The sequence below is a fragment of the Cnephaeus nilssonii genome (assembly GCF_951640355.1).
Source record: "Cnephaeus nilssonii genome assembly, chromosome: 14".
NCBI lineage: Eukaryota > Metazoa > Chordata > Mammalia > Chiroptera > Vespertilionidae > Cnephaeus > Cnephaeus nilssonii.
In genome coordinates this window covers 73,895,667-73,920,140 of record NC_137085.1, presented here as the reverse complement: position 1 = coordinate 73,920,140, position 24,474 = coordinate 73,895,667, and the positions used below count along the sequence as shown (strand labels likewise).

The 24,474-nt window shown below is 38.8% G+C and overlaps 1 protein-coding gene across 5 annotated transcripts in view; it reads right to left on the bottom strand.

Moving 5' to 3' along the window:
• ERCC6L2 (ERCC excision repair 6 like 2) overlaps nucleotides 1–24,474 on the bottom strand; it is a gene marked incomplete at its 3' end in the record, with an annotated part of 180,817 nt that overhangs the window by 54,394 nt on the left and 101,949 nt on the right. For all 5 annotated transcript variants that reach the window (XR_013814485.1, XM_079790097.1, XM_079790099.1 and 2 more), the window contains 2 exons: nucleotides 16,420–16,515; nucleotides 7,833–7,932 (listed from right to left, as the gene is read on the bottom strand). Coding sequence is in view for 4 of the 5 variants with exons in the window: in XM_079790097.1 (XP_079646223.1) it covers nucleotides 7,833–7,932; nucleotides 16,420–16,515 (196 nt within the window). The remainder of the gene's footprint in view (nucleotides 1–7,832; nucleotides 7,933–16,419; nucleotides 16,516–24,474) is intronic.

The following is a 24,474-nucleotide window of genomic DNA, read 5'->3' as shown; positions in this document are numbered from 1 at the left end:
GGGGCAGTTGGGAGTGATCAGGATGGCAGGGGGGCAGTTGGGAGCAATCAGGCTGGCAGGGGTGGCAGTTGGGGGCGAGCAGGCCAATGGGGGGGGGGGAGGGAGATGGGGGCAATCAGGCAGGCAGGCAGGTGAGTGGTTAGGAGCCAGTGGTCCCAGATTGCAAAAGGGATGTCCGACTGCCGGTTTAGGCCCGATCCCTGGGATTGGGCCTAAACTGGCAGTTGGACATCCCCTGAGGGGTCCCAGATTGGAGAGGGTGCAGGCCGGGCTGAGGGACACGCCCCCCCTGCATGAATTTCGTGCACTGGGCCACTAGTTAAATATAATTACCAAAAATAATATGTAAGCATTAAATCTGAATCTTGTAAGTGTAATACCAAAGTTTTATCACAAAACTTATAATCCAGTGGCTTAAGGGGATTAAGATGTGGACATCTTTGGGGGACCACTATTCAGTTCACCACAGTAAGAAGTGCAAAAAGAATTATGAGGCTTGTCAAAATGACAGAATTATAGAGGCCTGTCAAAATGACAGATGCTACCTTGATAGGGTTCCCACTGGTCAAAAATGAGATAGTTTGAATATCAATGGCAGTCCTCAGGTTACGTTGGACTTGACGCACGTCATCTCGTGGTTACTCGTGGTTACGTAGCCATCTCCCATTTATTTATAAAAAAAAAAAGTTCCGTCATTTTGACGCATGTACATATGTGCTTTATGTTTTTTATTATTTATTTACCACAAGTAAAGATCAGGAATTGTTATCTTCCTTTTAAATTTTTTTTACTGCTTCACTTCATTACTGCTGTGTATGTGCTCCATGTGAGTGACGTAGGTGCTTATGTAGGTGGGTTCCGACTTATGGCAAAAATCGCATTACGTCATGCTGTAGGAACAGACCTCCGACGTAAACCGAGGACTTATCGTAGTCAATGAATTGTAATGTTACTAAAGTAGGAACCCATGAGTCCACACAGATTAAATAAATAGAAGAGAAGGGGAAATAAGCTCTCATGGTAGAATGCCAACAAATTTTTAAAAAGCAGGAATAATGGAAATAGAAAAATCACCATCTGACAACCATCATAGTGGTAGCTGATTCAGGAGGGAATCAGCAGTGAATGCTAAGGCCAATGGGTAAGGTTTGATGACAGAACATTAGCACAATCATAGAGATTTTCCCGTAATATATTTATCTATTACAACCAGAAAAAAATGGCAACTTGTAGTGGAGAAAGCCAGCAGACACAAACTTGCTTGGTGATCAAGGTTAACATCACCAACACTGGGGCAGGGCACCACCATGTGCCTTCTGACCAGTGCAATGAGCAGAGCACAGAATTGCTTCATACTGTTCATGGCAAGGCTTCTGGACTTGAGTCTGGGCACGAGGAAACATCAATGACTAATAATGAAGGAGATTCTACACAGGGAAGGTTTTATTCTTTAAAACTATCAAGAACATGAAAGCCAAGGAAAGCTTATTCCAGGTGTAAGAAAACTAAAGAGATACAAAAAGAAATGTAACCATGATCCTGGTTTGGATCCTGAACCAGTTAGGAAAAAGGAAACATTACTAGGACAATTGGTAAATTCTGAATGGGTTCTATGGATTACAAGGTAATGTATCACTATTAGTTTCTTGATTTGGATATCTTGAGTTTCCGAGAGGACAGTGGGGGGAAAAAGCAAGTTGCAGAACAATATGTAAAACTAAGTGTTTATAATGCATAAAATTTTTTTTATCCTCATCGGAGGATGTGTTTATTGATTTGAGAGAGAGAGAGGAAGGGGAAGAGGGGAAGAGAGGGAGAGGGAGAGAGAGAGGGAGAGAGAGAGGGAGAAAGAGAGAGACATTGATATGAGAAACATCAGTTGGTTGCCTCACACAGGCGCTCTGACTGGGGATCAAACCTTCAATGTAGGTATGTGCCCTGACTGGGAATTGAACTCCCAACCTTTTGGTGCATGGGACAATGCTCCAACCAACTGAGCCAACCAGCCAGGGCAAGCATAACACTACTTTTATATGTACATATAAATAAGAGAGTGTCCTTGTTCGGGGGAAATCCACACTAGACAATTTAGAGGTGATAAACCAGCAACTTTCAAATGGTTCAGAAAAAGAATAAAGATCACAGCTGAGAGAAAGAGAAAGCAAATGGGGTGAAATGTGAACAACTGGGGAATTTGGATGAAGTTAATTCAGAATTCTTTGTGCTGTTCTCACAACTCTTCTGTAAATAAAAACGTATTTCTAAATATATCTATAAAAGATAAGTTTCTGAATGCCAAACTTTAGATTACATGCAATGTTCCAAACCTGAAGCACAGCTGCTGTGGACTTGTTCTCTTCCTTTTTTTTTTTTTTTTTTACTTTATTGATTTTTCAGAGAGAGCAAGGGAGAAACATCGATGTGTTGTTCCACTTACTTATGCAGTCATTGGTTGATTCTTGTATGTGCCCTGACCAGATGGAACTACAACGTTGGTGTATTGAGGCAATGCTTGAACCAACTGAGCTACCCTGCAGGGCTTGCTCTCTACGTTTTACATGTTTCTTTTACTTGGGGCTTCTTCCCTTCTTTTCCTTCTGTTCTCTTCTTCAACTATAAGACTGATAATGGTGGCTAACCACTATGCGGGTACAACTGAAATTAATACAAAATAATACTAAATGTAAACTGTAATTTAAAAAAATTTTTTAATTAAAAAAACATACAAAGACTGATAATGGAACTTCTAGATCGAACCGTCATGTCCCCTAACTTTTCTTCCATGTGTGTGTCTGTCTTTTTGCTCTGTAATGTAGAATTGTGTGGCTTTCTTTTAGATGAAAACTTTGTTCTTTGCTACTCAGCCTATCTTTGGAGTTTTTCATTGTTTGGGATTATTTTTCCTAGTACTCTGTTCTTGTTTCCAAGGTCCTACAACCTCACTTACTATTTGAATATATTCTTTATATTTCTTTCATAATCTCTTCGATTAATTTTGTTTTCTCTGAGGTTACTTCTTTTTTGGAGTGGCTGCATTAGTTCCTATGGCTCCTGTAATATGATCATAAACTTAGTGTTTTAAAAAACAGAAATGTATTCTCTTACAGTCTGGAGGCCAGGAGTCTGAAATCCGTGTCACTGGGCTGACAACAAGGTTTTGGCAGGGTCATGCCTTCTCCAGTCGCTCTCGGGAGAAACCACTCCTTGCCTCTTCCAGCTTCCCGTGGCTGCCAGCATTCTAGTTTGTGACTACATTACTCCAATATCTGCCTCTGTGGCTACGTTGCCTTGTCTTCTGTCTGTGTCAGATTTCCCTTCGATTCTTTCTTAAAAGGCCAATTCTGATTTGGGCCACGCCGGGATAATCTAGGCCAGTGGTCGGCAAACTCATTAGCCAACAGAGCCAAGTATCATCAGTACAACGATTGAAATTCCTTTTGAGAGCCACATTTTTAAAACTTAAACTATATAGGTAGGTACATTGTTATTAACTTAATTAGGGTACTCCTAAGTTGGCCTTTGCTAAAAACTCAAGGGGCCAAAGAGCCGTATGTGGCTCGCGAGCCGAGGTTTGCCGACCACTGATCTAGGCTGATCTCCCCATCTCAAAATCACTAATTTAACCATAACTGCAAAGACACCTTTTTCCCACATAAAATAACATTTACAGGTTCCAGGGATTAGGACCTGATATCTTTGAGGACCATTTTCAGTGTTTATTTTCCTAAATTGTTAAATAATTATTTTTGTTGGGTATTCATCTGTCTTCAAATATTATGTTTATCTCACCCTACTACAGTGACTATTCAAAGTGGGGAGGTGCAATTTTCTGGGCAATGGGAGGAACTTTCTTCTTCTTGATCCCAGCAAAATGCTGCTCTACCTTGCTTCTTTGATCCCACTATTTCTAATTATTGTCTCTCTTGGGGGCAGACACCTCTGTTGGCTGTAATTCGGTGCAAAGGGATAATACTGTAAGGGTTAAACCATCTTGTTAGGTCATCAACAATACCCCAAAGAGAGGGTATCACAGTTACTGCCAAGCTCCCTTATTATTTTAGTATCTGGTAACTCTAAATTTGGAATATCCTACCCTTTTCAGTAGCTGTTTCCTGAGTTTAGTTTGGTTTCTTCTTCTAATCTGATCCCATCTGCTCTCTGTTTTTTAGGGTTCCTTATAATTTCTGGACCACAGAGTAAACTTTTCTTGTTTTCCAACATTTTTACAGGTGTTTCTTTTTTTTCTAAAAGTTATTTTTGGATATTTATTTTCCCCCAAAGATCTGAGAAACACGTGGGAGGCTAGAGTATGTATGCCATATGTACCCTTGGTTCAAAGTCCAATCAATCTTTTAAATCACATTTAATTTCCTCACATGATTGCCATCTTATATTTATTTGTGCCTACCAAGCTGTATGGCTGAATCTTCCCTAAGTGGCTCACATTTAAAAAGTATTTTAATAAGTAACTAGATCCTACAAAGTTCTGAAAACTTAAATTATCCTCATCTTCTGAAGCCTTTTTATTATACAGTATATAATATACATTATATAATAGGCCATTTTATCTCATTATAGTCAGATGAATAGTTAAAAACTATATTCAGGACAAAATTAAGCTTAGAGTTGTGAGTACACGAAACACAGAGTTTATTTTTGTATTATTATTTATTAATTATTGTATTATTTTCCATATGAACAATTGTAAACCTGCTTCTGCCCCACCCTGTACATATGTAGTAGCGGGACTATGAAAATTACACAATTGAGGAAAAGACTCTTACTTGTGATAGGCTAAGATATTATTCTCAAGAACTGCTCCTAAGTTGAAAAAATAATATTCTACCTTTTTCCAAGATTGGTTAGACAAGTTTAAAAAACTAATTTTTAAGTAGTTGTGCTGTACCCGGGAACAAAAAGATGAAAGGCTTCTTACAGAGCTAAGTGCTTTAAGAGAAAACAAAAACTGCTGTGTACAGATCTATTTTTAGAATTAAGAAAACAGCATTAATTTTAAGATTGGATCATTCTTAGGTTAACTACCACCACATGTGGCAGATGTTTGCTCTTAAAGAAATGCCAACTAAATATATAGGGAGTAATTCAAATTTAACATATATAATTAAACTTGAACCTCATTCCAAATCTTCTCAAGTCAGCAATTATAAACTAAATAAACCTTGTTTATTTAGAGGCATAACTGGAATAGTAATTGATACCCTAAGGATATTAAAGAATTAATGCAATTTTAGATAAATACTAAAAGCACCAGCATAGTAGTTAGGGCCCCTGCGCCTGAGTCCTATGATTCTATTTACTGGGGTGGCTCTGGGTCCCAGTTTCATTATGTACAACATGAAACAGTTGCATTCACTATCTCTAAGGCACTTCTCCTCACTTTTTTTCATGTCATGGGAAATATAGAAAATGGCAACATATGTAACATATGAACATTTACCTGGAATAAACAGAGGTTGTTACTCAAAGCTGGCTTTGACCATCTTGCTGCTCAGAGTTGTGGGATGGATGTCCCAGTGCACCTGCATCGCATCTGTGGCATATCATTGTCTTGGCCCACAGTCTGGGAAACCGTGACCTCGCTACTCTGATTGTGCTATACACACTAGTTGTGTTGGCACTTCTCGGAGCTTGTTAAGAATGAGAATCTTGCCCGGCTGGTGTGGCTCAGTGGTTGAGCATTGACCTATGAACCAGTAAGGAGGTCACGGTTTGATTCCCAGTCAGTGCACCTATCTGGATTGCGAGCTCAATCCCAGGTGTGGGGTGTGCAGGAGGCAGCCAGCCTAACAGTGCTTCTCTCTCATCATTGATGTTTCTATTTCTCTCTCCCTCTCCTTTCCTCTCTGAAATCAATAAAAATATGTATTTTTAAAAAATGCAGAATCTTGGGCTCCACCCAGACCAACTAAATCAGAAGCTGTGTTTTAAGGATTCCCTAGATCAGTGGTTGGCAAACTCATTAGTCAACAGAGCCAAATATCAACAGTACAACGATTGAAATTTCTTTTGAGAGCCAAATTTTTTAAACTTGAACTTCTAACGCCACTTCTTCAAAATAGACTCGCCCAGGCCGTGGTATTTGTGGAAGAGCCACACTCAAGGGGCCAAAGAGCCGCATGTGGCTCTCGAGCCGCAGTTTGCCGACCATGGCCCTAGATGATTCATGTGCTCATTAAAGTTTAAGAAGTATTGCTGTAAGAAACTTTCAGCTCTAAAATTCAATGAACTTAAGAATCTGTTTTATAGAAGTATTAGTGGCCCGGTGCACAGATTCATGCACGTTGAAAGGAAATTAATTAAAAGAAATATTTTAATATTGTTATTCGCCTTTTTCTATAATAGAAGTGTCAACCAAATTCATGATCGACAATGACAGATCAAAACACACGCGTGTAATTGGCGCCAGTGAGAGCTTTATATGTATCACACATGTGCGAGTCAAACTAGCCTTTTATATGTATACTAGAGGCCCGGTGCATGAAATTCGTGCACTGGAGGTGGAGGGTCCCTCAGCCCGGCCTGCGCCCTCTTGCAGTCTGGGACCCCTTGCTCCTTACCGCCTCCCTGCTCGCTGCTCCTTACCACTCAGCTCGCTGCTCCTTAGTGCTGCTGCAGAGGCAGGAGAGACTCCTGCCACCGCCACTTCTCTTGCCAGCCATGAGCCCGGCTTCTGGCTGAGCGGCACTCTCCCTGTGGGAGCGCACTGACCACCAGGGGGCAGCTTCTGCGTTGAGCGTCTTCCCCCTGGTGGTCAGTGTGCATCATAGCAACTGATCATTGTTCTGGTTGTTCCGCCATAGTGATCGCTTAGGCTTTTATTATATAGATATAAACTTGCTTAATTAGAACTGCTTTCTGATTTAGCTAAACTTTTTCCAGCCCAGTGAAGCACCCCAACTTTTCTTTCAGGTAATTTCAGCAACACAACAGTAAATATCAACACGAAGCAGATTATTGTAGATCACGCAGAGAGAACAAAGGGTGAAATATTTAACTGCAGCAGTGTTTGACTATATTCTGTGCAGTGAGAAAACCTGAAGTCATTTTCAAGTTTCACCATTTCTTATTTCTTTTCAGTAGGATCAAGTTTCTAAACTTTCTAAATCTCCGTTTTCTGGCTAATGAAAAGAAAATAGGATTCTACCGAGTCTCCTATCTACCTACTCCAGGACTTCTGTGAGGATCAAATGAGATGAAGCACGGGAAAATGCTTCACAGACATTTGATTGAACTGTAAAATGTGTGCACCTGGCTATAAAGCAAGTTGGGTTGCTAGGCTGAAGAAACTCCAAGGAAGCTAGTTGCTAGGGAAAGGAAGCCAGTTGTTGCTACGTGACATCATTACCTGGCACCCACAGTGACTGTTTCCAGGCCGGGCTGGGCTGTGGGCCACATTTTGTGCCATGGGGTCTTGGCAGCATTGGCTGCAATTTGGTGGGGTGTCGCTCAGGGGTGGTGGTGGGGCCTGTGTCCCATGTGGGGGAAGCCGAGTGTTGGTTTGTCGGTGCCAGGTCCATGGTGCCATTTATTTTTAAATGGCCAGTGTGTATCATGGCAGCTCCGGCGTTGAGTGTCTGCCCCCTGGTGGTTAGTGCACATCATAGTTACTGGTCGAAGCGTCTGCCCCCTGGTGGTCATTGTGCATCATAGCTACCAGTCAGCGGGACACTTAGCCTTTTATATATAATCTTAACAAATGCCATATTACAGTTAGAATAAAATTTAAAATATATTTTTACACATATTTGTTCCTAATTTTTGAAAACAGGCAAATGTTTACTTTTTAATTAAAAGAAGGGAAATATATTTACCTGTTTGTATACCTGCCGTAAGTACATGATCTCCTCCACAGTTCCCAAGGATATCAGCCTAAACACTATGACATCTCTGCATTGCCCAATCCTATATGCTCTGCAAAAATATTAAAAACAAAAGCAAACAAAAATCAGGTGAAACAACTTTGGGTTCAGGCAATATCTTTTGGACACATAAAAATGGAAGATTACTGAAATTTTAATTTAAAAAGAAACATTTTATGTTTATATATGCTATACTATTTAATAATAGTGCAAAATAGAAATTCATATAAAAAGACCAGTCATGGAAAAGTATTATAGAAAAATGTACATATCAACTTTATTTCTGCTACAAACATTAGCTTTTATTGTCCAAATTTTTTTCTTAAATTTATATTTTTCTTTTATTGTAATCTTAAACTTAAACTTATGAATGTTCCCAAATCATTCCATTTATATAAAACTCTCAAAAATACAAACTAATGATAGAAAGCAGATCACTGGCTGCTTGGGAGTAGGGACTTGGGGAGGGGCAGGAGAGGGATTATAAAGTAGTGTGGACGAAAGTGGCCACTTGCTAACCTGACAAGCTCAGGGAAGGCCTGCATGGCAGTCTTGCAAACTCAGAGACCTAAAGTAACCACAAAGGATGGTCTGAAATTTAACTAAAAGCAGTTATGGTGGGTAGTCACCTCCTAGCCCTGTATCTTCCCTGACAACATAGACCTTTACCTTAACTGAACTTAATATCTTTTTGCATCTATGATAACATATCATTGAAATGTCAGGGTAACTTGTAACTTCCCTTTTTTCCGGACCCCTTAGGGTACAACCAAATGTCCTGGGCTCCAGGACAGAGACACAAATTCCTTCATTGTTATTGTTATCATGTTAATTGTTGACTATAAACTAATCCTGTACCCACCCAAGTAATGTGTCAATGTGTCTATCATTTCACTTTTTACCCAATCCCAGAGGTTCCCCCGTCCCGCCCCCCCCCGCCGCCCCCCCCCCCCCCCCCCCCCCCCCCCCCGCTTTCCTCCCGCCTCCTGTATCTATAAAACAAGGATAAAAACAGCCATTCTCTGGAGCATATCCTAATTCGTTGAGATTCTGCTTCCCGGCAGCTGTTGATAGCTAGGCTCAAATAAGTTCACAAAAATTCTTTACAGGTTTGGATGTTTTTACATTAACAGTAGCAAAAGGGAAAATTTGGGGTGGGGGTGATGGATATAGTGACTATTATTGTGGTGATGGTTTCACAGTTGTACGCATATATCAAAACTTATTAATTGTACACTTTAAACATGAGCAGTTTATTGTGTATTAATTACATCTCAATGAAACTGTATTGTTTAAAGAGAAAGAAAAAAAAAAAAACCTGGGGAAAAGCAGTTAATCAGCTGGTGAGGCTATAGAAGTGCAGATTGGTGGTCCTCATCCAGAGATTTCCCTGGGGGCTGTCTGCCGGAGTCACTCAGCTGACTAGTACCCCAGGTGTTTTGGTAGGAACCACAGTGCTAATTAAAACTCTAACCTGACTCACAACACTGGTTAACTGTGGTTCTAGTCCCTGCACGTTCTCCCAGGTGGAGCTTTAATAGATGCTCTGAATGAGGTCATCTGCTCCTAAATACCTGTTACAGTCACCAGGGGGTCACGTGCCAGGCCATACTGCCTCAAGCTTGAAAATGTTACAATATGTGAGTATATGATTTTGACCTTGTAAAGTTACTCTATGTTGTTAAAGTTGGTGCTCCTTGTGCCTCTGTCACCCCCTCGTCCTCACAGAGAAGGGCTTTACAAGAGGGCATCATGGGGTTCCAAAAATCTTATACCTCCACAGGGGATGGGGGCTCCTGTGACAGCTCAGAGAATGAGAGGTGACTGCAGTGCCACTTCCATCCTGCAGCTTAGACACAGAGGGGCTCACAACCCCTTTGTCTCCCACCATGGATCTGGGGTCTAAATTTTTTTTAAATGGATTTAAGGAAAGTCTTTTGGGTGTATGGCCATCCAACTGTTATCCAATTGTTTGGTGAATGGGATAGATTGTTAGAGTACATACTAGAGGACCGGTGCACAAAATTTGTGCACGGCGGTGGGGGGGGGGGGGGGGGGGGAGGTCCCTCAGCCTGGCCTGCGCCCTCTCGCAGTCCAGGACCCCTTGGGGGATAGCCAGCAGTCAGACATCCCTCTTGCAGTCCGGACCCCTCACTCCTTACCGCCAGCCTGCAGCGGAGGCAGGAGAGGCTCCCGCCACTGCCGCTGCGCTCGCCAGCCGTGAGCCCAACTTTTGCCTGAGGGGCGCTCCCCCTGTGGGAGCGCACTGACCACCAGGGGGCAGCTCCTGCATTGAGCGTCTGCCCCCTGGTGGTCAGTGCACGTCATAGCGACCAGTCGTTCTGCCGTTCGGTCAATTTGCATATTAGGGTTTTATTATATAGGATTCCTTAATCTTTAAAGACAAAAAGCTTGTGTACATGTTACTTTGGACCTATGCTTCATTTTCTTGGTACATAAAGTAGAGATATGTTATATGATGGGTCTTTGACCATGTAGAGGCAAGTGTCCAGAAACGGATACATAGTATGGAGATCAAGATTATTCTTTTTTCCCTTTTTATTCTTATTGATTTCATAGAGGAAAGGAGAGGGAGATAGGAACATCAGTGATGAGAGAGAATCATTGATTGGTTGCCTCCTGCACACCCCGCCACTGGAGATTGAGTCCCCAAGCCGGGCATGTGCTCTGACCGGGAATCGAGCCATGAACTCCTGGTTCATAGGTCCACACTCAACCACTGAGCCACGCTGGTCGGGGCTCCTCTTAACAGAGTCAGTGCAAGGGCAGGGAGGAGAAGAGAAATGTTGTTCATTCAGTTTTATTGTCAACTAACTTTCATTGAGAACCACAGGACTGTGCTTTAAGGGAATACTGGGATAAATAAGATACTAGGTCTTGATAGCCTAGATGAAAAAGAACAAGATTACAACAAATATCATAAGACAAAGAAAAAGTAGAGATTTTTCTGTGGTTTTCATTTGACCATTTTACTTGACAGCTGTTAGTGGCAAGAGGCTGATTAAGCATGTAGGCTCTTTAGTAAGACTGTGTGGTTTCAGATCCTGACCCTGACAATTACTGGCTATAAACTTGAGCAAATAAATTATTTTAATTTCTATAAGGACAAAATAAAACCATATCTGATTTGCTTTGACTGACGTATATCTAATGTGACATCTTATACATAATACTAAGTGATCAATAAATATTGAAAAAAAGATATACTTCCATTTTAAAAAATACAACACACAAAAAAACTGAGCCTAAGTCCTTCATAAAATTGTACATCTTTGATATCCTCTCAATTTCTTCTAAGATTATTTAATAATTTTTTCACGTCATCTTTAGTCAATCTTAATCATTTATATTCTAGAAAATGTTAGATGTTATAAATAAATACTCTTGATACTTATTTGGCCGTTCTACTTCTTAAGCTTTTCTGTGTATTTGCCTTTTCCCCTCAGCTTAGGCTTTTCAAAAGTTTGTCTATTTTACTCTTTTCAATGAGTGATTTATTATGTTTTGCTTTTATTTTAATAATTTGATAATTTATACAATTTCCTCTATTTTCCTTAGGTTTACTTTACTTTTCTATTTTTCTAAATATCTTTTACTTTCTGTCTTTCTTTTCTAAGAAATAAATTTTACATTCTAAATTAGTATCAGAACTTAAATATTGATATAGTGATTTCACTGTTATTTATTTCTAAATAATCAGTTCTTATCTCTTTATTTCCTTGTTTTTTATTATTTATAAAAATTTAATCATTTAAACAATTTTTATTAAATTAATTAATTTATTTAAAAAATATGTTTTTATTGATTTTAGAGACAGAAAAAGGGAGAGGGAGAGAGGGAGAGAGAAACATTGATTGGTTGCCTCCCACAAACAACTCAACCAAGGATTGAGCCCGCATGTACCCTGACCCAGAATTGAATTGGTGACCTTTTGGTGCCCAGGATGACACTCAAGCAACTCAGCCACACTGGCCAGGGCTAACCATTTTGAAATGTACAGTTCAGTGATATTAAGTATAAAGACACTGCTGTGTGACCATCATGACTATCTTCTTTACAGAACTTTTTCACCTCCCTCAACTGACACAGGGCTCAGTAAACAATAACTCCCTACTCCCCTCCCGCCCCCGTCCCACCACCCCCTAACCCTTAGTAACCATCACTCTCCTTTCTGTCTACAAATTTGACAAGCCTGGGTATCTCATGAATATATATATATATATATATACATATATATATATATATATATATGTGTGTGTGTGTATATATATATATATATATATATATACATATATATATATTTTTTTGTGGTGAAAACGGAAGTCCTTTCCTTATTGCTGTTCTTAGAGAAAAAACTTTTAATCTTTCACCACTGACTATGATGAGAGCTCTGGGTTTTTTACAAATGGCCTTTATTATGTTGAGGTAGTTTCCTTCTATTCATAGTTTGTTGGAGTTTTTTATCATGAAAGGGTGTTGAATTTTGTCAAAAAGCCTTCTCTGCAACAACTGAGATGATCATGCTAATATGATGTATTTCACTGACTGATTTTATAGAATGTTGAACTATCCTAGCATTCCAGGAATACATCTAACTTGATTATGATGTATCATTGTTTTAATATGCTACTTAATTCAGTTTGCTGGTATTATATTAAGGATTTTTGCATAATTATTCATAAAAAATACTGGTTGGTAGTTTTATTTTCTAGTAGTATCTTTGCCTGGTTTTGGTATCAGAGTAATGCTGACTTTACAGAATAAGTGAGGAAGTGTTTCCTCTTCTTTAATACTTTGGAAGGGTTTGAGAAAAACTGGGGTTAATTCTTTTTTAATGTCTGGTAGAATTCACCAGCGGAGCCATCTATCGGGTCCTGGTCTTTTGTTTATTGGGAGGTTTCTGACTGATTCCATCTCCACAGTCATTATAGGTCTTTTAAGATTTTTCTGTCCGTGATTCAGTCTTGGTAGGCTTCTAGGAATTTGTCCATTTCATCTAGGCTATCGAATTTGTTGGCATACAATTATCCACAGTGGTCTCTTAAAACCTTTTACTACTTCTATTTCATTGAAATTTTGATGGGAATTGCACTGAATTTGTAGATAGTTCTGAACAGTATTGATTGATAGTTTTAAACAGTATTGATTGACACCTTAATAATATTAAGTCTTCCAGTTCATGAACACAGGATATTTTCCTACTTACTTGCATATTTTTCTTTGCGTATAGGTCTTTGTCTGGCTTTAGTATTAATGTAATATTGGCCTCATAGAATAAATTAGGAAGTATTCCTTCTTCCAATTTTTGGATGAGTTTGAAAAGAATTGGTATTAATTCTTCTTTAAATGTTTAGTAGAATTCATTGTGAAGCCATCTTGTCCTGGGGGCTTTTGTTTGTTGGCAGTTTTGATTACTGACTGCATCTTTTTACTAGTTGTAGATCTATTCACATTTCTTATTTCTTTATGATTCAGTCTTCATAGGCTGTATGTTTCTAAGAATGTATTCATTTTTCTAGGTTTTACAACTTCTTGGTATATAATTTTTATAGTTCTGTCTTATAATTCTTTTCATTTCTGTAAAGTCAGTAGTAATGTCCCTCTTTTCATTTCTGATTTAAGTTATTTAAGTCTTCTTTTTTTTTTCTATCTGGCTAAAGGTTTGTCAAGTTTGTTGATCTTTTTGAAAAAACAACTGTTGGTTTTGTTAATTTTTCTATTTTGTTTTTTAGTCTCTATTTTGTTTATCTCCACTCTAATGTTTATTATTTCCTTCCTATTGCTTCCTTTGAGTTTAGTTTTCTTTTTTAAAATATGGTTTTAATTGACTTGAGAGAAAGGAAGGGAGAGAAAAACATCCATGTGAGAGAGAAATATCGATCTGCTGCCTCCTATATGCCCCCAACCAGGGATTGAGCCCCTCAACCTGGGCATGTGCCCTGACAGAGTCCACCAGCAATCCCTTGGTATATGGGATGATGCTCAACCAACTGAGCCACACTGGCTAAGGCAGTTTGTTTTTATTTTTCTAGTTCCTTAAAATGTTAGGTTAAACTGTTGATTTGAGACCTTTCTTCTTTTTTAATGTAAGCATTTACAGCTATAAATTTCCCTTAGCATTGCTTTTGCTGCATTCTATAACTTTCGATTTGTTGTAACTTAATTTTTTTCAAGGTATTTTCTAATTTTCTTTATGATTTTTTTTTGATCCAGTGGTTGTTCCAAGAGTGTGTTGTTTAATTTCAACATATCTGTGAATTTTCTTGTGTTTCTTCTACCATTGATTTCATTTTCATTCTATTGTGATTGGACTAGAACTTGTATGATTTTCATCATTTTAAATTTATTAAGACTGCCCTGGCCAGGTCACTCAATTGGTTGGAGTGTTGTCCCGTACACCAAAAGGTTGCAGGTTCGATACCTAGTCGGGGAGTGTATAAGAGGCAACCCATTGATGTTTCTCTCTAAAAAATCAATAAAACCATATCTTCAGGTGAGGATTAAATTTATTAAGACTTATTTTGTGGCCTAACATATGGCCTATTGTGGAAAACATTCCATTGGTACTTGAGAAAAATGTGTATTATGCTGTTGCTGTAGGACAGTTCTATATTTGTCTATTAGGTCCAGTTTATCTAAGTGTTGTTAAAGTCCTCCTTTGCCTTATTGATCTTCTAACAGGAAGTTCTATCCATTATTGAGAGTGGAGTATTGAAGTCTCCTACTATTATTGTGGAGCTAGCTATTTCTTTTTATAACACTGTCAATGTTTGCTTTATATATTTTGGAGCTCAGATGTTTGATGCATTTATGATTATTATTATCACTTCTTGGTGAGTTGGATCTTTTTTCACTGTAAAACATCCATATTTGTCTCAACTTAAAGTCTATTTTGTCTGATATTAGTGGAACTACCCCTACTCTCTTTTGGTTCCTGTTTGCATGACATAGCCTTGTATTTATTGTTGACAGTATTACAGATGACTCCCATTTCCCCCTCCTTTGCCCACCTCCACCCAGCCCCTGTCTCACCTCAGACCTTCCCCATACTACTGTCTGTGTGGAATACCGTTTTTAATCCTTTCACTTTCAACCTATGTATGTCCATAGACCTATGAGAGTCTTATAGACAGTATATGGTTGGATACTATTTTTAATCCATTTTGCCAATCTATGTTTCTTGATTGGGGAGTTTAATCCATTTACATTTAAAATAATTAATGAAAAGGAAGGAGTTATTTTTGCCATTTTATTTGTTTTCTGTATCCCTTATTGATATTTTGGCCTTCATTTCATCCATTACTGCCTTCCTTTGTGTTTACCTGATATTTTAGTGACATATTTTGATTTTTTTCTCATTTCCTTTTGTGTATATTGTATACATATTTGTGGTTACCAGGCAGATTACATATAACATCCAAAAGTTATAACTATTTTAAATTGATATCAATTTAACTTCAGTTGTATTAAAAAAAAACACCTCCTTTATAGTTGTGCCCCCCACTTTTATGTTATTGACTAGAGACCTGGTAAATGAAATTTGTGAACTTGGGGGGGGTCCCCTCAGGCTGGCCTCTGCCCTCTTGAAGTCCAGGAGCCCTCGGGGGATGTGCGACTGGGGGCCTAAGCCGCCTGTCGGGCATCCTTAGCACTGCCATGGAGGTGGGAGAGGCTCCCGCCACTGCCACTACACTCGCCAGCCATGAACCTGGCTTCTGGTTGAGCAGCGCTCCCCCTGTGGGAGCGCACTGACCACCAGGGGGCACCCCCTGCATTGAGCATCTCCCCCCTGGTGGTCACTGCGTGTCACAGTGACTGGTGGTCGTTCAACAGTTTGGTCGATTTGCATATCAGCTTTTTATTACATAGGAAGTCACAAATTATTGCTCTATGTATCATATACCCATTAACATAATTTCTTTGTTGATAAACTATTTTATATTTTTGTCTTTATTTTTATAAATAATTTTATCTCCTTCTTTCTCACTCTGGCATCTTTTGGCATTTCTCTTTATCTTTGGAACTCATAAATATCACGAAGATGTAGCTATGTATGTTTTCTCTCCTGTCCAGGTCATTATTTATGTTCTAAAATATTCATTTTTTTTCTCTCTGTGCTCTCTGTCAACTTTGGATAGTGGTTTTACTCTGCTAGTTTCTTGATCACACAGATTCTGTTTTCATTCTCTATTTCAGGAGTTTCTTAAAACTTTTAATCTACTAGTTTAAAGTAGTGACCTCTCCTATTTTCCTGAAGTACTGTGGATGTATTCTTTCTTCTTAAATCAATTCTGACATAATAATGGGACTTTGAGATGAATGGAAAATAAATAGCTATCAGCCTGCCAGTTGGATTCAGAAATCCATGGTTATCTTAAATAGAAGTTTTTTTTTTTTAAAAAAACAAGGTTTTCCCTATCTTCTAATCACAGTCATATGATAAGCAACCTAAACAATTCAGAAAAGTGGTTAGGTTAAAAGTATTTTCAGGTCACTTTACATTTTGTCAGTATTATACCTGTCAATGGCCTGAAGATCATTGGCTGGATTCCATGTTGGATCAAATAATACAACAACATTGGCACCAACAAAATTGAGGCCTAGTCCACCAGCCCTGGAGGAAACAGAAAGAACATATTAAAACAGCAGAATAATAATTGTTGTTCTATAACTCAATTGTGCCAGATTTCTACAACAAATCAACACAATATTATACTCACATCATAAAAAGTGATTAAAACACAAATATTCCACAAATGAAACAGTTATGAAATATTATTTTTCTACCACTCTAGAATATACCTAAAAAATTTGACCATTAGACTTCATTTAAGTAGACTATGCTGTTTATACCTGAATATTATTTCTGTAAGGTTTTCCTAACATAACTTTAAAAAAAATCAGTATATTGCAGCTAAGTTAAATAATATACACATTTTAAAAAATCAAGCCAGGAGTAGATATAGTTTGTCTTTTTCTTCCCACTGTGTGCAAAACCTGGATATTATATGTAAAATAAACATAAGACAGTGAAAAGTAGAGAGAGCACAGACTGCCTAGGAACTACAAAACATGAGGAATGACATGACAGTAAGTTTCCTGTGTGGGGTTTTTTCCTGCCTAAAATATCCCAGACTGGGTTCTGGAGAAGCTAGTGAACTGGAATTGCCAACAGTCACAGACAAAAAAGGCCCCAAGTAAATCCTTCTTCCTTTAGCTAAAGAACCAGGAAAGATGTATCCTTTTAAGACAGAAATGTTAGACAATAACCAGCCTATTCCTGTAAACACCATGGGGAAAAAAATCTGTGGCCCCACCCTCAACCTGGCCAGTAAAGGCTAAGTGAGGAGACTAAACTTCCACTCTTGCTTGAATGTAATGAAGCACCTTTAACCCCCTGAGGGGTGGTATCAGAGAAGACTGATTAAGAAGCTGGGACTTTCATTTCTTCTCAGTGATAACAAGGCCCCCCTCTGTAGTATCAGTGGAGGTCAACTAGAAAATATTAATGAGGCACCTCACTCTCAGAATGTCAACAGAGGCCAAGTAGAAAACATGGATTTCCATCCCTATGTGGCTGGTATGGTATCTGGGTAAAACAGATTTAAATATGATATAAAGTTTTAGAACATAATACAAAAAATGTCCAGCATATAATACAAAATTACTAGTTATACCAAGATCCAAGACAATATCACTGTGAAAAGGAGACAACAGATGACAACAATGAATCAGAAGTTGGAATTATCTAACAAGAATCTTAATGCAATCATAATAAAAATGCTTTGATAAGAAATTACAAATATGCTTGAAAAAAGTAAAAATAGAAAGTCTCAGCAAAGAAAGAAAGGATATAAAGAAAAACCAAGTGAAAATTTTAGAACTGAAAAATAACTGAATTACAAAACTTGATGGAATGGACCCAACAGTACAGTGGAGATAACAGAGAGCAGAATCAGAAACATGAGAACAGGTCAATGTTATTTACCCCTTCTGAACAACAGAAAGAAAATATACTGAAAGAAAATGAACACAGTCTTAGAGATCTGAGGGACAATAACACTCATATTGTTATAGTCCCAGAATGAAAAGTATTTGAAGACATATGGTTAAAAACTTCCCAAATTTGGGAAAAGCCATAAACCTAGATTCAAGAAGTATATGGAACTCTAAAATGGATAAACCCCAAGAAATCCATGTCAAGACACATCATAAACTTCTGAAAACAAAAGATAAACTCTTGAAAGCAATAAGCGAGAAATGATAGACTACTTTTAGGGAAAACCAACTCAAAAGACAGTAGATTTCTTATTAGAAACCATGGAGGCCAGAGGCAGCTGTACAACATTTTCCAAATGTTTAAAAACTGTCAACCCAGAATTCTATATCCAGCAAAATATCCTTCAGGAATGAAAGGGAAATCATGGCATCCTTCATTAAGATAAAAACTAAGAGAAGTTGTCAACGACAGACTCAAGAGAGGAAAAATAAAAACTCCACAAAAAGTAAAAAAACCATCCAATATCAAATCTTGTCAAATTTAGCTCAAAAATGTATTTCTCTAGTTCCTTTTACATTTCTATTTTCCCTCCCCTATTTTAAGCCCTTATTATATCTCACCTGTAAGTATTATTTCATTGGCTTCTTAACTGTCTTCCCTTACCTCAGATCTTAAATCCATTCTCATTATTACATAAAATTATTTTAAGTACAGAATATAAACAGCTAAGTATGTCACTCCTCTGTTTAAAACCCCCCAATTGTTATCCATCAGAGACCAACTCTTGTATTCTTAGACTTTATCTCACAGAAGTACCACTATATTTAAAGTTGTCTCCATACACTACTTGTGATTTTCTTTGCTCTCTTCTTTGCCTGGCTAACTTCTACTTGTCCTTCAGCATTGCTAAGGAAGGATGAACTAAATATTTCTCCTTTGTGCTTCCTTTGAATACTATATTGAAACCACCCTTTTACATATTTCTTAACTATTCTCTCTATCCTCATTTTTTTAGTTAAACTTTAAAAGAGCTGAGTCAGAACCTTTTACATCTTTTCTTCTCCAGGACCTGTCACAGAACATTCAGTTAAATTAACTATTTAGTCACATACTCAGCTCTTCCCTCCATGTATCCTAAGCTCTAACCATGTAAATTCCCTGGTCATTTTTGCACCAACACTGTTATATCTGCCTGAAATGCCTTTTATTTAAACCTGCTTTTCCTTCTAATGAAATCTTATCGATAAAAGGCCAGTTTAAACATCACCATCCTTCTATGCTCTTTCTTGATATGCCTATTCTTTAAATGCTCATGGAACTTTACACATAACTCCAGTAAAGCATTTATTGCTCATAATGCTCTGTAGAGGCAAAAAAAAAAAAAAAAAAAATCTGTTATTTTTCTTATCCTACATTAAGTAAGGATCAATGAAGACAACTGAATTGAACAAAGGGATGTGAGAATGGTTAGACAACATAACAAAATACAGAATTAGAGGCAGGTTTTTGCAATCTATCTATATAAAACCCTAATATGCAAATCGAATGAATAGCGGAACGACTGGTCACTATGACACACACTGACCACCAGGGGGCAGACGCTCAATGAAGGAGCTGCCCCCAACCCACAGGCCCCAACAGGCAGCGGTGGCGGGGATGGGGGGGAGGGGAGGGCTGCGGCGGCGCCAGGCCAGCCAAGGTAGGTGCGAGTGGGGGCCCCTGATCACCCTGCTGGTTGCCCCACAGATGAGCCCTGATTGCTGGCCAGGCCTAGGGACCCTACTGGTGATGCACCAGGCCTCTAGTAGTTATATGATTCTAATGACTTATTGAAGTTGTGGTTTAGAATCTCTTTCTTTTTGGACATTTAACAAAAGAAATACCATCTTCTTTCTGAGGAAGTTGAGATATAGTTTTCTGGAATGAGGTTAAGAGAAATACGAAATTATTTTTCTCAAGAGTCTTTCAAACTATGATTCATGGGATTGAATAATTAGGGGCACTTAAAAATTGCCTGACAAACCCAAAGTATCCTGAATTTTAAAGTTACATGTCCAATAGAAAATGAACTGTATCCTTTGGAAAATTACTTATAGAGGTGATAGCATGAAGATATCACAGATTTTCTTGAACTCAAAGAAAAGAGTTGGGATTAGGAGAAAGTTTTGGAAAGAATTTAAAAATGAGTAAAGTAGCAGAGTGGGTGGGACTTAGACACAAAATAAGCAGAACAGAAGTTAAAAGTTTATCTAATATTGTGATGGAAAAAAGTGAAGAAACAAGGTTCATAAGATTATATAATTAGATAATTATAAGAAAAATAAACAAAATACATCTAAAATAAAAATTTAAATTAAGAAATATTTTCTAACACTTAAATGAACAACACCAACAATAAATATAACCAACTGTTTCAGTTAGTTTCTTGTCAGTACGGTTTGACATGAATTTTTCTCAGATGCCCTCTATAAGCCACAGGAAGGGCCTCTATCAGTTGAGGTAGCAATCCCCAAGAGATTCTGAAGGTGTAACTGAAGGCTGACTGGGTTACAGCAGAGGCAAAGCTCCTTTAAAAAAAAAAAAACCCTCTAAACTCTACCTCTGGAGATGAGATGATTCTCTATTTCATGATCATACAATTCAGAATCCTAAACTTTAAAATCTGTAACTCTGTTGTTATATGACTCACAGCAAAGGTCTACTCCTTAAGCAGTAAAACAAAATATAGACCTTTTCAAGCTGAGGACTGGTATGTATAATACAGACCCATAATGAGCATGAAGGCTAATCATTCCTTAGATTCTTCTATTTTCACATCAAATAAGTAAATAAAAATTATACTTTAACTATATGTTAATATTCAAAAAATGTCTTCAATGAATTAAGTTTTATTGTTAGATGTTAACTATTATAAAGGGTGAAATGAAATATTCATTTGAATAATATTTATGTGAAAATCTAAATAAATGTAGAGATACTATGTTCATGAATAAGAAGGCTCAATACCATAAAAATGTCAATTTTTAAAGTCATTTATAAATTCAGTGATTCCAATAAAAATTCCAACCCAAGGGGAATTGCCAGATGACCCTTCTCTAATTAACTGAATGAGATGATTATAAAAAATTAGGCTTTAAAGTGCTGGAAGCTAATTCCAGCATGTCATAATAAATGCAAAAAGTTCATCAAAAGGTAGGTGGACCTCTTCAGCAAGGGCTGAAGAATTATATTATTGCCTGCTGGAATGGCTGAAAGCATTTCCCCAAACCTGAAAATCTGCATATATTATTGCCTACTGCCAGACAGCTGAGGGCATTTCAATCTACCTGCCGCTGGCCAAATAGCTGAAGAGCCTAAGGCAGTTCCTCCAATCTGACAATGCCTACTGTATACCAAGCCTTACCTTTGATATGTATATCTGCTTTGCCATAGGGCAATTTGTGTTAATAAAATCTAGGGGTCCAGAGATTCAGAGAGAACTTGGTTACTGAAGCTAGGTCTCCTCTGACTCCCCAAAATGCCTTCCAAATTTATATTTCATGTCTAGTCTCTTTATTAATTTACACGTAGCCCTTCTCCAGATTCCTGAACCCTTTCTAGATGCTGAGAAACAACCAGGCATTAAGGTACTGATATTATAGAATAAAGATAATTTAGAGAACAAAAGAGCTTGGAAAGCAAGAAAATTTTTAGATTAAAAATTATTTCAAGTAAAATAATCAGATTTAAAAAGACTGGAAAATAACATTTCTCAGAATATAGAGCAAAAAGATAACAAAATGGAACATGAATGAAAAGTTCAGAGATTTAAATAATCAATATGGGAACTCTGAGATCTGACAATCTCGCATGCGAGAGCAAGAGAGATACTTGAAAAATAGAATAGAAGCCATTGACAAAGAAATAATCAAAGAGCCTTTTCCAGAGTTGAAAAAGAAAACAAGCCTTCAGATTGTGCCAGCACAAGAAATGAACAAAGATCCACACCAAGACTCAAATATCACTATAAAATTTCAGAATACCACAGGTGAAAAGGAACTCTTGTGAGTTACCAAAGAGGAATGAGAGTCAGATTGGCCTTAGACATCTATTAAGCAACATTAAGTACCTGAAAACAGTGCTTTAATAACCTTCCATAACCAGTCAGGAAATTATTTTCAATTTAGAATTTAGTTGGCCAAAGCAGCAATTAAGTGAGAGGGCACATAAAAGACATTTTCTGATATTCAAAGATGCAGAAAATTTACTTTCTAAAATCCCAACTTACAAAATTACTTGAAGATATTCTCCAGTGAAACAAGGAGGCAAACCAAGAATGAAAATGGCATAAAATTCAGGAAAAGTGGATCCATGCAGAAGAGCAGTGAAAGGATTCTTCAAGATAACAGTTCTTTATCCGGAATAGAGAACAATCAGTCCAGATTAAAACTAGAGAACAGCCGAAACCGGTTTGGCTCAGTGGATAGAGCGTCGGCCTGCGGACTCAAGGATCCCAGGTTTGATTCCGGTCAAGGGCATGTACCTTGGTTGCGGGCACATCCCCAGTGGGAGGTGTGCAGGAGGCAGCTGATCGATGTTTCTAACTCTCTATCCCTCTCTCTTCCTCTCTGTAAAAAATCAATAAAATATATTTAAAAAAAAAAACAAAACTAGAGAACAAAAGACTTCAGGAGCAAGTTCTTCAGGATACAGAGGAGTCAACAGAAGAGAAAATGTGATGGTGAATTAGTAATATACTGAAGACTATCCTATCTAATAAAAGAGTAATATGCAAATTGACCATCACTCCAATTGACCATAACACCTAACAATAAAACAAGATGGCCTCCCCCATGTGGTCAAATATGGCTGCCCCCATGTGGACACAAGATGGCTGCCATAAGATGGCCTGCAGGGGGGGCAGTTGTGGGAAGTTAGGGGTGACCAGGCCAGCAGAGGAGGGCAGTTAGGGGTGACCAGGCTGGCAGGGGAGGGCAATTGGGGGAGACCAGGCCAGCAAGGGAGGGCAGTTGGGGGGTACCCAGGCCTGCAGGGGAGGGCAGTTGGGGGGGACCCAGGCCTGCAGTGGAGGACAGTTGGGGGGGACCCATGCCTTCAGGGGAGGGAAGTTTGGGGGGGAACAAGGCTTGCAGAGGAGGACAGTTGGAGGGACCCAGGCCTGCAGGGGAGGGCAGTTGGGAGCCAGCAGTCCTGGATTGTGAGAGGGATGTCCGACTGCCCAATGGGATCGGGCCTAAACGGGCAGTCGGATATTCCTCAAAGGGTCCCAGATTAGAGAGGGTGCAGGCTGGGCTGAGGGACAACCCCCCACCCCGTGCATGAATTTTGTGCACCAGGCCTCTAGTTATTACTATAAAAGGCAAAAATATACTGAAGGTAAAGCATTAAGAAAATTATGATTAAAATATGAAGTAAACGGAACTGCATAAACATAAGATGATGATGGAAGTGTTAGAAAAGAGAACTCATTTGAGGTTGATGTTAAGACTGTTCTCCTTGAACTGGCCAAGAGGTCACAAACATTCAGAGAAACTACCTTAGCACTCTGTGGTCCAGCATTAACAATGTTTGCAAAATCATAATAATGTAAATGCTGTTTTCTAGCCTCTAAATTTTAGAGGCAATCTATGGGTAGAGCATAGAAGACTTGGTTATTTTTGCAGGACTCTTTGAAAATTCCTAATATCCCTGATGAGGTAACAGTTAAAATAATTGACAGATAATATGAATAGGTGACAAAAATATAAATGGTGGATGCGTGCTAATGCTAATACCACCCATTATAAGCATTTAGAAGATACTGTAGGAAGTAGATGGACTAAAACATTAAAAATTAAGGAACATTATTTAAAGTTACTAAAGTATTTATAGACATACTAGAGGCCAGAGCTTGGAAAGTAAGAAAATTGATTTTCGTGCACTGGAGGGGGGGAGGGGAGGGAGCTCCCTCAGCCTGTCCAGGACCCCTCAAGGGATGTCCGCCTGCCGGCTTAGTCCCGGGGGATCGGGCCTAAGCCGGCAGGCAGACATCCCTCTCGCAGTCTGGGGCTCTCAAAGTCTGGGACCCCCGGCTCCTTACTGCCTGCCTGCAGCCGAGGCAGGAGAGGCTCCCGCCATCACTACTGTGCTTGCTGCGCTCATCAGCCATGAGCCCAGCTTCTGGCTAAGCAGCGCTCCCCCTGTGGGAGCACACTGACCACCAGGGGGCAGCTCCTGTGTAGGGCCAGTGAGGGACGTGGGAGGTTGGCCAGCTGGGGAAGGAACGCGGGAGGGCTCCAGGGCATGTCCAGCCCATCTCGCTCAGTCCCAATCAGCCGGAACCCAGCAGCAAGCTAACCTACCAGTTGGAGTGTCTGCCCCCTGGTATGCAGTGCATGTCATAGCAACTGGCAGACTGTCTGCCCCTGGTGGTTGAGCGGCCCTAACATGTAATTAGCATATTACGCTTTGATTGGTTGAATGGACGACTGGACAACCGGACACTTAGCATATTAGGCTTTTATTATATAGGATAATATATATATATATATATATATATATATAAAAGCCTAAGCAACCGTCCGACTGTTTAAC